The sequence below is a fragment of the Anomaloglossus baeobatrachus genome, chromosome 1, assembly GCF_048569485.1.
Source record: "Anomaloglossus baeobatrachus isolate aAnoBae1 chromosome 1, aAnoBae1.hap1, whole genome shotgun sequence".
Lineage (NCBI taxonomy): Eukaryota > Metazoa > Chordata > Amphibia > Anura > Aromobatidae > Anomaloglossus > Anomaloglossus baeobatrachus.
In genome coordinates this window covers 700,443,499-700,459,957 of record NC_134353.1, presented here as the reverse complement: position 1 = coordinate 700,459,957, position 16,459 = coordinate 700,443,499, and the positions used below count along the sequence as shown (strand labels likewise).

General features: G+C 41.1%; 1 protein-coding gene across 1 annotated transcript in view; it reads left to right on the top strand.

Moving 5' to 3' along the window:
- Positions 1-15,489, top strand: part of ZDHHC8 (zDHHC palmitoyltransferase 8) — a 121,413-nt gene extending 105,924 nt beyond the window's left edge. The window contains exons 5-11 of the mRNA XM_075320939.1: positions 1,748-1,850; positions 2,200-2,291; positions 5,123-5,255; positions 5,333-5,450; positions 6,435-6,544; positions 7,213-8,246; positions 14,059-15,489. Of these exons, the coding sequence (XP_075177054.1) occupies positions 1,748-1,850; positions 2,200-2,291; positions 5,123-5,255; positions 5,333-5,450; positions 6,435-6,544; positions 7,213-8,246; positions 14,059-14,239 (1,771 nt within the window). The 3' untranslated portion in view covers positions 14,240-15,489. The remainder of the gene's footprint in view (positions 1-1,747; positions 1,851-2,199; positions 2,292-5,122; positions 5,256-5,332; positions 5,451-6,434; positions 6,545-7,212; positions 8,247-14,058) is intronic.
- Positions 15,490-16,459: the final 970 nt, after the last annotated feature.

Sequence of the window (16,459 nt, the reverse complement as noted above, 5' to 3'; positions counted from 1 at the left end):
CGGTCATTGATCACTTAAGCAATAAATTTGCTGAGATGTACACTCCCCAAGGGACATCTGTGTGGATGAGTGCCTAATACATTTCAAGGGGAGGCTTAAATTCTGGCAATAATCATTAGAAGGAAAAAACAGGGAGGGAAACAAATCCAGCACAGTTGTCTTTAAAAATCTTGACGTTTATTGGGTCACATTAAAAAAATGTTAATGGATCAACAAATTCTCTCCATATGCCTTTCCACGCCTTACACGTTTCAGAGAAAAAAACTCCTTAATCATAGGCAAATACAAAGAAATGAGGTGTATAGTGGCTTTAAATAGATCACATTGACAACCGGACCCATATATAAAATAGTACCATCAGATGGATATTCATCCACAATCCAACACAATAGATTGAGAAAACACCATAAAGGAAATACAAAAAACATCATAGAATTAAATTAAACTCTGGAAATACCTGCCCCGTAAGAGGGCCAGGTTCGGAATTAAACTGTACAAGCTTTGTGAGAGTACTTCAGGTTACACCCACAAATTTAGGGTTTATGAAGGGAGGGATACCCGGATTGAACCCCCTGTCCTGGGAATGAGTGGTAAAATTGTGTGGAATTTTTGGTGCACCCACTGTTGGAAAAAGGTTATTTCCTCTACTTAGGTAACTTTTACACCAGGATCCCACTGTTGAAATCCCTCTCCGTCAGAGCTACTGCAGCGTTCAGTACTGAGAGGACTCCCTAGGTCGCTAATTGGACAATTGCTCAGAAAGGGTGAGAGCAGAGCCCAATGTAGCGGCCACATGCTTGTGGGCAAGTATAAGGACAAAAGGGATGTCGTCGTCTTGATCACAATACATGGTGAAGACGGCACCACCACCGCTATACAAGCTACCTCTACACAGGCCACAAATCAAACTGTGTTCTGGGGTACAATAAAATTAAAAAAATGGCCTGGTCAGGAAGGTGAAAACAACAAAACATATACAGCTGCACACTAAACTGCTGATAATGAAAGAGTGAACTCTGGCCAATAAATAAGCTAAATATCTTTTTTTTTTTTTTTTTATCCAAATATTTCTATATCCGTAATGCAATACCAGAGTTCCCTTATTCATTGTTAGCATTTTAGTGTGCAGCTGTATATGTTTTGTAGTTATAATGTGTTTTCAGCTATCACCTGTTCACACCTATTGGATGTGCGGGTCAGTCTTTTTTGTATATAGGAAGGTGAAAACAGGCTGGGGGGGGTGGTCGAGGGGATTAATTAGTCTGTAATTGCCATATCGCATAGTGATAATTGGTTGGTGTAATATTGCATTGGCTTGAAAATAAGTACCGTGCTCTAGTGATGCATACCGTCAGCAGATGCTCAACTTGTATGTGAGGTATTCACCACCTCCCAAAAAGGTTGATTGTTTTCTATAACATTGACCCAGTCTTTAAAAGGGCTTTGTTACGTCTGATGTAATACCCCAAAAAATAAATTGTGTAAGTTCTAAACACCGGAAGGTGGGTGCTTTGTCTCCGTTGTTATGCTTTTTGTAGGTCACCTGTCTGATAACCAATGTCTTTGAGAATACCCAAAATTCTGGGCACTTCTATTGTGCGTTGGCTTCACTCTGGCTGTGTGGTATTGTGTACTGCTGAACAAAAACCAGGATGTGTTAAAAAGAATTTTTATCTGTGTAAAAAAGTTATCTTGCTAAAAAATGTATTGTGGATAATTAATAAAAGTCCTTAGCTTGTGAATCCAGAATCTCGGTCATGTGTGTGGCTGGCCTGTTTTTCATTCCCGTTATCGGTCTCACTGGCTTCCATATTGTTCTTGTTGTACGAGGTCGCACCACCAATGAACAGGTAAAAAAAAAAAATCACTTGAAATATTCTAAAAAAAATTGTCACATACAAGCTCCGTTTTGGAAAATTTAATTTAATCTCCGGTCATGGTACTTGCCAAGAGGCAGTGTTCTAGAAAAATATTGAAGAAAAATCAATCACTCAATGAATGGAATGAATGAATCAATCAATGTCTATCGCATGCTGACGCCTTTGAGGTAACCTGCCCAGATGTGGCCTTCAAGCGTCATCTAGAACTGTTAAATAGCAGAATTTATAGAAGTAAAATAAATCCAAGAGAAACAGTCACAATATGTTTTAATGATCTAACTATTACATGTATTTGTTTTTACATTAACCTTTTTCTCAGGTGACCGGGAAATTTCGGGGTGGAGTGAATCCTTTCACCAGAGGATGCTGTGGGAACATACAGCATGTTTTGTGCAGTCCATTATCTCCAAGGTAAGACGGTATATGGCCATTGCTTCTGTAACTTATTTGCCTCCTGTGTTTCTGGTTTTGCTAAGCTACCAGTCATAGGTGTTGGTGGGGGGTCTTCCAAGTAAAATGCTTCCGAATAATCACTAGTGAGTCCAGGTGTAGTGCCTATCCAGTTTGTCAGACTTGCAGCATGTTACTTCTCATTGTGCCCTTGGCAACAGACTTCAAACTCGAAGTTACCCTTCAAGTAAAAAGTGAGTACGTAGTCTGTTGTCAAGGAGAAGAAGCAGCGGACAGAAATCTGAAGAGGCACTTCCAGCAAAAATATTCCCTAATGCCTTATCAATATGTTTCAACGTAAACTTAGCATTCTCACCCACAAAGTTCTCCTCAGTGCTGCACACCCTCCCTCATCTTTGCCTCCCACACTAGCCACATTCACAACTCTGCTAATGTTCTAAGGGGCACTTTGCACACTACGATATCGCGATAGTCCCCGTCCCCGTCGCAGCAGCGATATCATGGTGATAGCTGCCGTAGCGAACATTATCGCTACTGCAGCTTCACATGCACTCACCTGCCCAGCGACGTCGCTCTGGCCGGAGAATCGCCTCCTTATTAAGGGGGCGGGTCGTGCGGCGTCATAGCGACAGCAGGCGGCCAATAGAAGCGGAGGGGCGGAGCTGAGCAGGACGTAAACATCCCGCCCACCTCCGTCCTCCCGCATAGCCGGCGTGAGCCGCAGGACGTAGGTAGGAGATGTTACTCGCTTCTGCGGCTTCACACACAGCGATGTGTGCTGCCGCAGGAACGAGGAAGAACATCGTAACATCGGTCCTTCCGAAATTATGGAAATGACCGACCCTACACCGATGATACGATTTGGACATTTTTGCGCTCCTTAATCGTATCAAAAAGGATTTACACACTACGATATCGACTGCGATGCCGGATGTGCGTCACTTTCGATTTGACCCCACGGACATCGCAGCTGCGATGTCGTAGTGTGCAAAGTGCCCCTAAGGCTTTGTGCGCACTAGAGCTTTTTACCCGCGGATTTACCCGCGGATTTGCCGCGGAAATTTCTTGAGAAATGTCTGCAATCTCTGTGCAGACATTTTCCAGCAAATTCTATGGTAAAAAAAAATAGCTGTGCGCACTGGTGCGGATTTTTCTCAAGAAATTTCCTTGAGAAGAATTTCTCAAGAAACTTTCTTGAGAAAATGAACATGTCCATTATTTCCGCAGGTACCCTGCGGATTTCGGCAGTACAGCCTGCAAAAATCCGCAGGGAACCACCCGCGGGAAAATCGCGGCTAATCCTCTTCAAATCCGCGTCAAATCCGCATGCGGATTTGGTGCGGATTTTTTCCGGAGGTCCGGAAATCTTTCACTCCCAGAAGTTTCTCAAGAAATTTTCTTGAGAAACTTCACATTTCTAGTGCGCACATAGCCTTAGACTAACATATCAACCTCCCACTACCATCTCTTAAGACTTTTTTCATGCTGCACCTTTTTTCCTGGAATGCACTACCCAAGTATATCCGATTAATTCCAAGTGTCCATAGTTTTAAGCTTATCTTACAGTGGTTCTTCTTAAAAACCAGTCATTGTCTCTTTTATTCCCACCACTTGAGAAATTAAAGTGAATCTGTCAACAGGTTTTTGGTATGTAATCTGGCAGCAGGGTCCGAGACCCTTATTCCAGTGATGTGTATCTTAGTTTATTTAGTGCAGCAGTTCTGAGATAATCTGTTTTCTCTGCTGCAGAGAATGTAATAATTCCAATTGAAATCTTGCTTTACCAAATCTAACAGTTAAATCACACATATATTTATCACCTATCCATAAGTTACAAATTTCTGATCATTGGGACCCCCACTGGGTCTTAAAATCCTTTTTTTTTAATACGCTTTGGACTGAGCATTACCACTGTAGCTCCATCCATTTTCTATGGGACTGTTGCAGATATCAGACTGTTGTACTCCCATAGGCAATGTGTGGTGGTGCACATGGACAGTCATTACTTCAGATCCCTGTTCTCGGTATAGGACCCCCAGTATCCTGTGGCTAGGTGATCACGTGCATATAAACCCTTAGGGGTACTTTGCACGTTGCGACATCGCTAGCACTCGCCCCCGTCGCTCATGCAATATCTTGTGATAGCTGCCGTAGCGAACGTTATCGCTACAGCAGCTTCACACGCACTTACCTGCCCTGCTACGTCGCTCTGGCCGGCGACCCGCCTCCTTCCTAAGGGGGAGGGTCGTGCGACGTCACAGCGACGTCACTTGGCAGGCGGCCAATAGAAGCGGAGGGGCGGAGATGAGCGGGACGTAAACATCCCACCCACCTCCATCCTTCCTCATTGCCGGTGGAGCAGGTAAGGAGATGCTCCTGCGGCTTCACACACAGCGATGTGTGCTGCCGCAGGAACTAGGAACAACATCGAATCTCCTACTGGTGCGACATTATGAAAATGACCGACGCTACACAGATCACCGATTTTCGACGCTTTTGCGATCGTTTATCGGTGCATCTAGGCTTTACACGTTGCAACGTTGTTACTGGCGCCGGATGTGCGTCACTTTCGATTTGACCCCGACGAAATCGCAGTAGCGATTTCGCAGCGTGCAAAGTACCCCTTAAACGAAATACCTTTTTAGAAGTTGTAAATACTTGTACATTGTTCTAGTCATCTACAATGTATATACACTGTACATATATGCAATAAAATACATTAGCTTTTCAACCTAGGTGTTTGTTTGAATGTGTCACTTGTATAATGATTGATAAAGAGAATTACATAAGTGTGCGTATATCACCTAACGAGAACTGCTCTATCTAATAAGGTATGTGGTTGAACCAAAGAAGAGACCTCCAATCACACTTAAGCCTCCATTTATACGACAAGATCTGTCAGAAAGGCAAGTTACGGTAAAGATCAGCGACAATGGTATCCAGGCTAATTTACACCGCTCCAAGGTGACTATCAGACTTAATGTTTATCTATCAGTCCTCTTTTATGTGATCTTTTAATTCATATTGTTTTCCTTTTACAGTCCAAAGGTAGTTTAGAAGGTATAAATGATAAATCTCTGGATATGCAGCCACCGCTACCTCCTAAAGGAGACCCCACCAAATATTCCGACATGAAGGCAACTCTGGGAAGTACTGAAGGTAAGAGCACAGAGGGCTCTCTAGCTTTCACAATTAAGGTCACTGATGGAGAGACAATAGCTGACCTTTCTCTTTATTACTTAGTGGAACTTCCTTTCTTGGTAATTTCTTTAGAGAAATGCTTCCTGTAGTTACTGATCAGAAGAATGGAGCATTTAGGAGACTTTTTGTGTCTCGTGTTTTTTTGCTAATAGAGAGCTTCAGATCATAAAGCGACATTTTAATGGTACTGCGGTGACAATTTTATCTTCAGTGCATATCACGGGTTAGGGATTTAGATCACTGAGTTTCATGTCCCATTTACTTTTGATGTATAAATCAGACAAACAAGCTTATAGCATAGCCTGATAGGTGTAGGGTCTCTAGAGGCATCTGGGAAAGGTTCAACTTTCCTGCATCCTTCAATGTTACCTTTGTGCTATTGAAATGCTCATACTTTATTACCAGCATTTCTCACCACTGATAAAGGGACTCTGTCAACAGGTTTTTGCTTCACCATATGATAGCAGCATGTTGTAGAGACCAAAACCCTGACTCCAGTGATGTCTCACTTGCTGGGCTGCTTGCTGTCATTTTGACAATATCCATGTTTTATTGGCTGCGGATCTAGCAGTTATCCGAGTGCTAAGCTCCATAACTTCGCCCCCACCACAGATTGACAGCTTACTGTACATTAGGCAAAGCGTTGCCAATTGGTGGTGGGGGCGGGGTTATACAGAGCTCATGAATATGGAGGACTATATGGCAGCAGGTTTACTAGTCCTCTAGTAATAATCTGCTAATAAAAGATTTTATGAAAACTACACTAAGCAGCACAGTAAATGATATATCGCTGTAATCCGGGTCTCTGATCCTACATTATGCTACGCTGTGATTAGGTGGCAAAACTTTGTGACTGATTGCCTTTAAGATTTAGAACAGTTACCCTAATGTTGCACAACTCTTTGGTGTATAAATATGGAATTGTATTGTATTCTCTTACAGACAGTGGACTTTCGCCAAAAATGATCAGTCCCCCAACTCCAGCCATGTACAAGTACCGACCAGGATTTGGAGCAAACCCCAAAGTACACTACCACCCGGCAACAGAACAGGTAAAATTCAGAGCTGCTATCGTTCTTTTTTCTGTGATCCTGGTACTTTGTATTTTGGTAAGTGCTAAGAATGATGTGCTCTCTGTAATATGAACAAATGCCTTAATCCAGTATAATTAATATCATCACAAAGTATTATAGAAAGGTTAATTTAATTGCTCTTTAATAAAGAGAGAGAGGAATGTCCCTGATTTAATTTTTTTTTTTTTTTAGCTCCAAGAGACTAAAGTTGGCCATACACGTTAGATAGAAGTGGCCTAAACAAGCGCTGAGCGATTGTATGATGATTATCACGACAACCTAGCCATACACATTTTATCCCAAATTGCCAATTACAAATTGAGCTGTGAGTTTCAATGTCACCCGGCAAAAGAACATATTCTCTTTCTGGGGACATTCCTTCATGGAAAGAGTGGCCAAAATGTGGGGTTGTCCCACCACTTTCCAAAAAAACCCAAACTCCCCTTCTGCACTAGTGCAACTCTTCCACACCTGGTACCGTGGCATCAACATATAACTACATTTTTTTTATCTGGAATTATTAAAATTGTAACTAAAAGCCACAATTTGTGCATAAGTCAAAAAAATTAATGCAAACAAAGTTCCATTTTTAATTGGGTATGCAAATATTTCCTGAATATTTAGCACAAATTGTCTGTCTATTTCAGATTTCTATGCAAGATGGACTAAAGGACAGTGTGTTCTTGGAGGAAGACTGCAGGAATCACGATTATCAATCAGCGCCCAACCTGGATTTTCAAGAGTACCGCAAGAACTCCCTCCATAAGTCTTACCAGTCATCCCCGCTGCAACTTGACAACTTCACTGCCAACTCGCGCTCACTGAGCCTGAAGAATTCTGGGCGTCGAGAGTCTGAGAAAATTCCTCTTCAGATGGTAAAATCGGAGGGTGACGGTACTACTCCATACAAGAGTGTTTTTTCCCCTAACGCCTTGTCTAATCGTAATGGGAGTTTATCTTATGACAGTTTACTCAACCCAATGTCTCCAGCATCTGGTAAATGCACTGCACACACTGCCGCTGGTTCTGTCGGATACCATTCACCATATATGTCTGCCAAAATGTGCCATCTAAGAGGAGCAGAGCGGCAACCGGCTCAAAGTTTTAGTCCTGTATTAAGCAGGGCTGCTGGACATCAAAGAGATCCTTCTCCCGTGCGCTATGATAACCTTTCGAAGTCTATTATGGCCTCTATCCAGGAAAGGAAGGAGATGGAGGAAAGAGAGAAGCTGCTACATTCTCACACAGATTCTGTTTTTGCAGACTCAGGGGTCTATGATACCCCGAGCACATATAGCTTACAGCAGGTCAGCTCACTCTCGGAGAACCCACGCACTACTTCAGGACGATATGGTTCAAAGGACAATCTTTTAGGAGGGGCTACCAGTTTCAGCTCCAGAAACCCTATTCTACAGTCCTCTGTATCCTCTCTTTCTAGTGCAGTCTCAAGAGCTCCTAGGACTTCCACCACATCTTTACAGGCTGATCTGGCCAATAACAATATCCAGAGTCATCAGCCCTTGCAAGCACGGGTTAGTAATGGGTCATACAAGTCACCTGGACATCAGGCTCCATCTTCACCCTCTGGAATACCTAGGTCGCCCTCTTACGGGGGAGGGAAAGCCGTCACATTTCTTAATACCATGGAATTTGTAGAAGGAGCTTCCATGGCTGTCCCAAGGTAAGAATATATCTGTGCAAAATATTCCAGTTTTCTTTTGTTTGTTTTTTTAGAGTGGTGAAATTATAATATTCATACTATCTAAGTTAAATTCACAACTTAAAGAAAAGAAGAAATAAAGGCTCCGATTCATCAAGACCAGTGGTTATCTTGCCAGATGTGATGAGGGTGCATGGTGGAGTCACACTCCTGATTCATTAGGAGGTGAACACTTCTTCATGAGTGCCTAACGAGGGGCATGTGCTCCATGTCAGAAACCTTATTCCAGTTTCCGACCGGAGTAAGACTTCAGGCGTATGAAACACCATGGCTCCTCATAAATTAGATGTAGCTGTGGCGTTATGCTCCCGGGTCCCCCCAACGTGCCCCAGTTCCACCAAAACGGAGGTGAAAGTGCCAAAAGTTGAAATCGTTTTCTTGCAACAAAATTTTGTGACTTTTCAAAGAAATTTACCGCAGAATTCTGTCAAAATTGCTTTGATAAATCGGAGCCTAAGTATTTTTTGGGGTCTAGAGGCAATGAACATCCTTAATAATTGGCATCCTAAGAAAACTAACCTAAATATTTCAGCCAGGGGAAATACATATTGCTAAATATGATCATTTTTAGTCTGTGTTGCAAATAGCATTTATTTTAAGTATTTTACCTCCTCTTGGATACTGTGAAAGGGAACTTATCACCTGATTCATGACGCTCAACTGCGGGCAGCATGAATCCAAGCCTGGAAGTACGATTGCAGCAGGTATAACTCTCCTTGAAACGCTCCAGTGTTAAGATGATAAAAGAAAAAATGAAAGGAAGAAGAGTCCTGCTGATCTCTGGGTTAAGTAGGGTGGCTTGGTACTTTTTTAGAAATTACACCAAAGGAAAATGTTTCATCTAATGAATAGAAGACCCCTTTAAATGATTTTTGGGGAATTTTAAGGTACTTCTTAAAACGGATCTTTATTATGATGTGCTAGTTTGCACACATTTCATGCAGTAGAGTTATACAATTCAAAAAGATGGCTAAAGTTTGTATACAGTGATGCCTCGGTTTTCGTTGATAATCCGTCTGAATACAATGAATGAAACAGAAACCGACTAAAACCGAAGGAATTTTTTCCATAGCAATCAATGTAAATCCAATTAATTTGTTTTAGACACTCAAAAATACATACAAGAAAACACATTTTATAGGGAATAAAGATAGTGTCTAATACTAAAAACAACAAGAAATGAATATAAAAGGAATATTAAATGAATATAAAACACTAATGTAAAGAATAAATACGTTATATACATTTCTTACATACATTTTGAAACTGATGAGCGAGGTGGCACTCACAAAACACCACACAGAGCAGGAGAATGCGTGGATCACCCTTTGTAGTTGCAAAAATAGCCGCGTAGTCACGTGGGCATGCAGATAAAAATCAACGAAAACCGAGGCAATCAACGAAAACCGAAACCAAAGATAACCGAGATCAACGAAAACCGAGGTACCACTGTACTTCCTGGCGCCCCCCCTTATTTGCATATTAACTATTTAGACTTTTACCCCTGTTTTAGCTTGAGTTTCCTATGAATATGTAATAATTCTGGCCATATATAATCAGTGTTGATTGTGTCACACTGGAGGAACAAGTTCTATTGATAAGTGCAGAGGCCACACCTAGTTGCCAATCTAATTCCAGGAGGAATAACTGCACAGCACAGGGATAGAAGAAAAGATGATGCAGAATTGTTTGGCGGATGCAAGTATTTTTCAAGACTGACCTGTCGGGGGACCAGATGTCGGGGTCACCCCAATTGTGTCTTGAACACATTTCTCTATTTGCGTCAAACTAGATTTGTCTGTTTTGCAAAATACAAATTTTCCTTTTGGCGCTTGCAAGCTGTAAAAAGTGACTCCGGTACTTATCTTCCATGCTGCGTTGGCTTGATCCATCAGTGTGCCTTGCTGGATTTATGGTTCACATTACCTACCATTCTCCTCTATCCACTCGGTTTGTTTTACACAGGCCAAGCGTGACTAGTAAAATGGATGCATTGTGATACCCAGGCAGACGCAGTAAGTGGAGCATGGAAGAAAAGTAATGGCGTGTAAACTCTTATATCACACCCCGATAGGTTACTTTTCATAACATCATCATTGCCACACATAGTATAACTACCATGGTCTACAGATTCATGAACAGTATACAAGCCATATAGTTTTTGTAAGTTATTTTCTTCTAATAGCACTTGAGTTTTGTGTTCAGATTTTCCCTGTAGACTTGCATTAGATGCGGAAACGCCGAAGATAAAAGACGCACATACGTTTATAGTGCGTTTCTGCTGTGGATCAGAAACGCATGTAAGCCGCACTTAATGTCAAATTTCTGTCATAGCCAAATACCAGAAAGTCTAAAAAAACAAAGCAGCTTTATTTAAAGCATGATATAATAGCAAGAGACAAAGTGCAGCTTCAAAAGCACAATGAAAAACACACATAAAAACCGCAAGTAACTTACATGCAGAAGGCTATGTTCACACGTTGTGTTTTGTTTTTTCTGCAGCCAAAATTGTTCTCTTTGTAGTTAAAATGTGATTCCATAAAGCAGGTTTTGCTGTGTTTGGTTTTTTTTTTTTGCTACTTTTTTTGTTGCTTTTTTTGGGGGGGGCCTTTATTGTTTGGTGTGTCATTTGTCTACAGTATATGTGTAAACAAAGTAACAAAGTTAGGGCTCTTCTCCACTTGCGATTTCTATGTGCGAGTGCGATCAGATAGAAAATCGGATCGCACTCGCACCAGTGTTAATCAATGAGGCCGTGTCCTCTTGCTAAATGTTTTACGGCACGTCTCGTGCTCTCGGTGAAATCGCAGCATGCTGCGATTTCACCGAGTCTCAGCTCTCGCTCCCCCATGCAATCCTATGGGAGCGAGAAAAAAAAACAGAATCCGGGTGGCATGCGCATGTCATACAGATGGCATACGCATGTCACACGGATCTTGACACTTGCATACCGCGTCAAACTGGCTACCGGAGGAATCTCCAGTAATACCAGGCCTGGCCGCGGTTACATGCACTGAACTCCGGAGCTGTCACCTGAGCTCCGGAGTGCAGCCTGAACAGCGAGCGCCGAGTGATTGATTCCCCGGCGATTGCTGTTCAGTTCAGCACAGCTGTAGACAGACCGGGCAGATCTCTGGAGCTCAGGAGACAGATCCGGAGTTCAATGCAGGTAACCGCGGCCAGGCCTGGTATTACTGGAGATTCCTCCGGTAGCCAGTCTGACGCGGTATGCATAAACACTCACATAACACTCGCATGACGCTCGCATGTCATACGGATGCTATGTGAGGAAAAAAAACACACACTGTACGCAGACCACACGCAGGATATACACAGGACACTCCACTCACATTTGTAGTCGAGTGTTGCTGTGAATTTGTAAACGCAAGTGGAGAAGAGCCCTAAGTGTCACTCCCAACAAAAGCTGCAAAAACACTAGAAAAAATTGACGTGCTTCTATCAAAAACGCAGCAGTGTTCCACTTCAGGCAGGAAAAGAAAAGCAGCGGTGTATGAGATTTCTGGAATTTCATGGCTGTTACTGTAAAAAGCAGCTTTTAATCTGCATGAAACTCATAAATGTTGCAAAAACCCCCCCAAATAAACCGCAATGTGTGAACATAGCCGAAGCTGTTACTGGATCTACATTAGCAGAAGGTTTCCTGTATTTAGTATATGATCTCTGAGCTGGCAGCTAACTGTGTGTGATTCTAGAAGGATTTCTTGACTCTAATATACAGTATATCTTCTTTTATTTGCACCAATATTTTCCGCAGTTCTTTAGTTAGATGGAGCAGTATGTCAAAATTTGATAAAATTGCAAATATTGTAGAACACACCAGTCAGGACAGTGTAAAACGAAGAAGACTTCCATTATATCTGCCATATAAAGGCTAGGTACCTAGTGCAAGATGACAAACTCCATTCCCTCTTATCTCTACAGAATTGAATTGCTGGTATGTTGTGCTTTTATAGACCTGAAAGTTTCTATTTGATGTGTATATACAGACTAGGGATACTTTTTTTACTTTTTTCTTCTCTGATAAATGGTAAGAGTTTAATGTAAATATTGCTATATAGAAGATCAGGTATGGATATGTGCCATGTTAAAAAAGGGAAGAGGTCGGCTGCCTTTTTAAAATGACTAGCTCCCCCTAGTGTACATAATGTACACTGCAACTGCTTCTCAACTGGAGATTTTTTTTTCTTTGAAGTATTAAAAAAAAAAAAAAAAAAAAAAAAAGATGGTATTCCAGGCTGGGTATACAACCTAGAATCTAAGTCGTGATAATGTTACACATGGTAAATGCAATCTAATTTTAATATGGTGTGTGATCAATTGTCCTAATGTGGTAGAGCTTTCACTGGAATCTGTCTGGGCTATATAAGCTGCTATTGTAAAATACTTACAATTGTGAACAATAAAACAGACTTAAGTTAAAATAACTTCTCTTTAGAGATTGTTTATTACTAAAATATAATAAGTGTTAAAACGTAACTTTTATTTATTTAAATTAATATATTGTGCACGACTATTTCACTCAAATTATAAAGCTTAGCGGAGTCCTATATATTCACAAAATGGGCTCAGATACTAAGGCTGCTTTCACACCTCCGGTTTTAGCAGTGCGGCTCAATCCGGCTCAAAAGCCTATGCAACGGATGCGGCGAAATAAACGGATCCGGCGAAATAAACGGATCCGTTGCATAAGTTTTTCCATGCGGTTCGTCCGTGTTTTGACGGATGCGGCTTGATACTGATATGTTTTAGGCAGCTTAATTTCCATTTTGGGGGTGACAGACTGTTTTTAAGGAGGTAAAGGGAATGTAGAATTAGAAATGACATTTTATTAAAATCAAGTTTTTATTAACTTTTTTTTTTATTTCAAAAGTGTTTTAATATTTTTTATGTTATACAGCAGAAGATATAGAATTCAGTGCAAAATGATTTACCCACGCAGGGGGTTAAAGAATAGTTAGGTTTATAATCTAACAATTGGATAGACAAAACCAAACCGAATAAAGAAAAAGAAAAAAAAAAAGGGGAAGGTAAATTTATTCTCTTAATGTTAGAGGTGATGTAGTTGGCACATTCTTGTTTAATTGTTCAGTTGATTTAATTTTGCAAATTTATAGTACCTTTTAGGCCTGATATATCACGACTGGCATTGTTCACGTCTGCCCTGATGGGGAGATGTCCTAGTGTCAGACGATCCCGATTCATGAAGAGGCGCACATAGCCTTATTACGCAATGTGCCCACGTTGTGTTCTGTCCCTGCAGAAATTTCTGCAGCGATTTGAACAGCACACGTGCGCTTCAAATCGCTGCAGAAACAGTCGGTAACGAAAAGCCGATTTCTTGCGCTCTGGATGCAGCCCCTCCCATAGACAGAGCGGGGGCTGCATACAAAGCGCATGAAAGAAGTGACATGTTGCTTTTTATAACGCAGCACTTCGGCAGGAGCCGAAGCGCTGCTTACTAATACGCCACGTGGGCACGGATTAGGCACAATCTTCATAGATTGTGCTGTGGACGCATGCAGTTACGCTGCGGTGCAGAACACAGCGTAACTGCATGAAAATACGCTACGTGGGCACATAGCCTTATAGCGCATGCTCGAGTTGTGCCAAAATTATTCGACTTCACAAAGCTTTTTTACTCAAGAACACTGGCGTTACAAGCTTTGATGAATCTGGTCCGAAGTGTGTAAATTTAGCAGATTATTGCGTAATGGAATTATGGCTTTGTAATAATGTTATGTCTTCTCTTCAGGGAGGATGTGAAGATGCCTCTTGGTAAGATAAACGGACAGCCAAAGGGGTTATCGAGGCCTGAGTGTCGACTTGGGTCCACGTCTAGTTCACAAAGCGCTGCCACAGGGAGTCCGTCTCGGCATTCTAGTGTAAAGAAGGTTTCTGGAGTTGGAGGCACTACATATGAAATATCCGTGTAGAAGTCCCTGCCTATGAGTGCAGGTAATGAACCCCATAAAGTACAAGGCATTTTTTTTTTTTTTTTTTGGACAATTTGGAAAAGAATGCGGTCATGGGAGCTTTAAGTCGTGACTGAGGAAGGACCTCTACCAACAAGGACTATAACCATTACTGGGAGAACTTTGGTTACGTGATAAAAAGAAAAGAAAAAAGCCATTGTACGTGTGTCTGTCCATGAAAAAGCAGAAGAAACGTTTTAAAACTTGTGCTGTGGGAACAGTGGGACAACATTTTATATTTTATTTTGTCGTTTTGTTTTTGTTTTTTTAATTATTGAGTTGCAGGGTCTGAAAGAATTGGGCCAGAATTAAAGAAACTATTCTGAGAAAATAAATCCCCCGGATCAATGGATATGAACCAGAAAATAAAAATTACGCCCCTAGAAGTCCTACGGAGTGACCATTTCTTCTACACATAGTAACTTTTGATGATAAAGGGTTTTAGGTATTGTATGTGTTTGGATATCAAATGCATACACACATTTCTTATGCTGTTACAGTTTGTTGTTTGTCAGAAGGTTAGAGTTTGAGTCCCCCCACCTTCCGAAATTGCACCTCATTGTTTACAATCTATCATCCACCGAAAAAAAGGGTAATTGGTGATTTTGTGCATTAAAATAGATTATATTAAAATGCAGTCAATCGTAAAAGATTTGGGCCATGAAGGAATGATAGATCTCAAAGTACAAATCCTAGTGTGCTTAGTATCCTCTACATTAAAAATCTGATTAGTACTGCGCTCTGAGATGACGAATGGTGTGATGTAACTGCTCTTAAGTAACGTAGATCTGGCCGCCTGGTTTATATAAACACATTGCCAACCACTATGTTTGCCAACCAAGTGTTTAGCATGTTGCCCCAGATTGGACCCTGTAAACATCATGTTTTTTTGTGTATATCATGTATACATTGAATGGCGGCCGTGACTGATACCTACGATGTGCCATGCATCGTCTTTACACATATATTGACTCAATTCCATTTTTGTTTATGGGTGATAGATATCACAGTTGGGCATTTGTCTCCATAGGCTGTAATTCTGACAGATAAGTCATAACTTTGTTTTTAATAGCTCATGACGTGTCCTTTAAACACATGTTTTAGGGTGGTGTTCATCACCCATTGACTTTTGCATTGTAGTGTTATTTTTTTTTTCCTTTTTAAAGTTTGTACAGTATATGCTATTCTAGATCCTACATTATTATATACTTTTTTTTTATTATTTTTTTGTACAGTATATGCTATTCTAGATCCTACATTATATACTTTTTTTTATTTTTTGTTTGTACAGTATATGCTATTCTAGATCCTACATTATATACTTTTTTTTTTTTAATTATTATTTTTTATTTTTTTTTTCAGTTTACTAAAATAAACTGGCCAGAGAGAGAGGCTGAAAATACACTCTTCAGTCACCTGACTATTATGCCCTATAGACAGGTTTAGCTTGTATGTCTGGAGCTTTCATGACTAAATGTAAGCAAAAAAACATGATGTGAACAGTACCTTTAGAGGAAACCTGTCATGAGGATTTCATATTTCAGTCTAATGGTATGTAAGTACAGGCGCTTTCATCCTGATTAGATTCATACCTTGATTGTAGAATTCGGTTTAGCTGTTTCTGAGAAATCTATTGTTGATATTGTATGCACATGAGCTGCAAGTGCAATGGGGTTTGACATTGCACTTGCAGCTCTCCTGCCTGCCCTCTCCCTCTATTCCCACCCCCTGCCTGTTTCCTGCATCAGACTGACAGGTCACTCTCGTTTCCATAATCTGCCTCTCATGAGTGAGATCTTGTCTTGCGATGGCACTGTCAGTGCGCAGTCAGTTCCACATGATCTCTGTAGACCCAGTGTATTTAGCCTGTAACCCCATCTGAGGAGTAGGAAGAACTCCGGCACACTAGTAACCCCATCTGAGGAGTAGACCGGCGTGAGAATGAGCAGCAGTGAAGAAACTTTGGCGTTTGGTGAAACAAGAGGGACTTGTCAGATACGAGAGGCAAGCGTTAAGTAGAGTGGGCGAGTAGGAGAGCGGCTAGTGCAATGTCCCAGCCCAACGATGGAATTCTCTGAAATGGCGACACTGATTTCTATAATCAATGTATGGCTTTAACCAGCATGGAAATGCCGGTACATATATGCCATTGCTTTAAGGTATAAAATCCTCATGACAGGC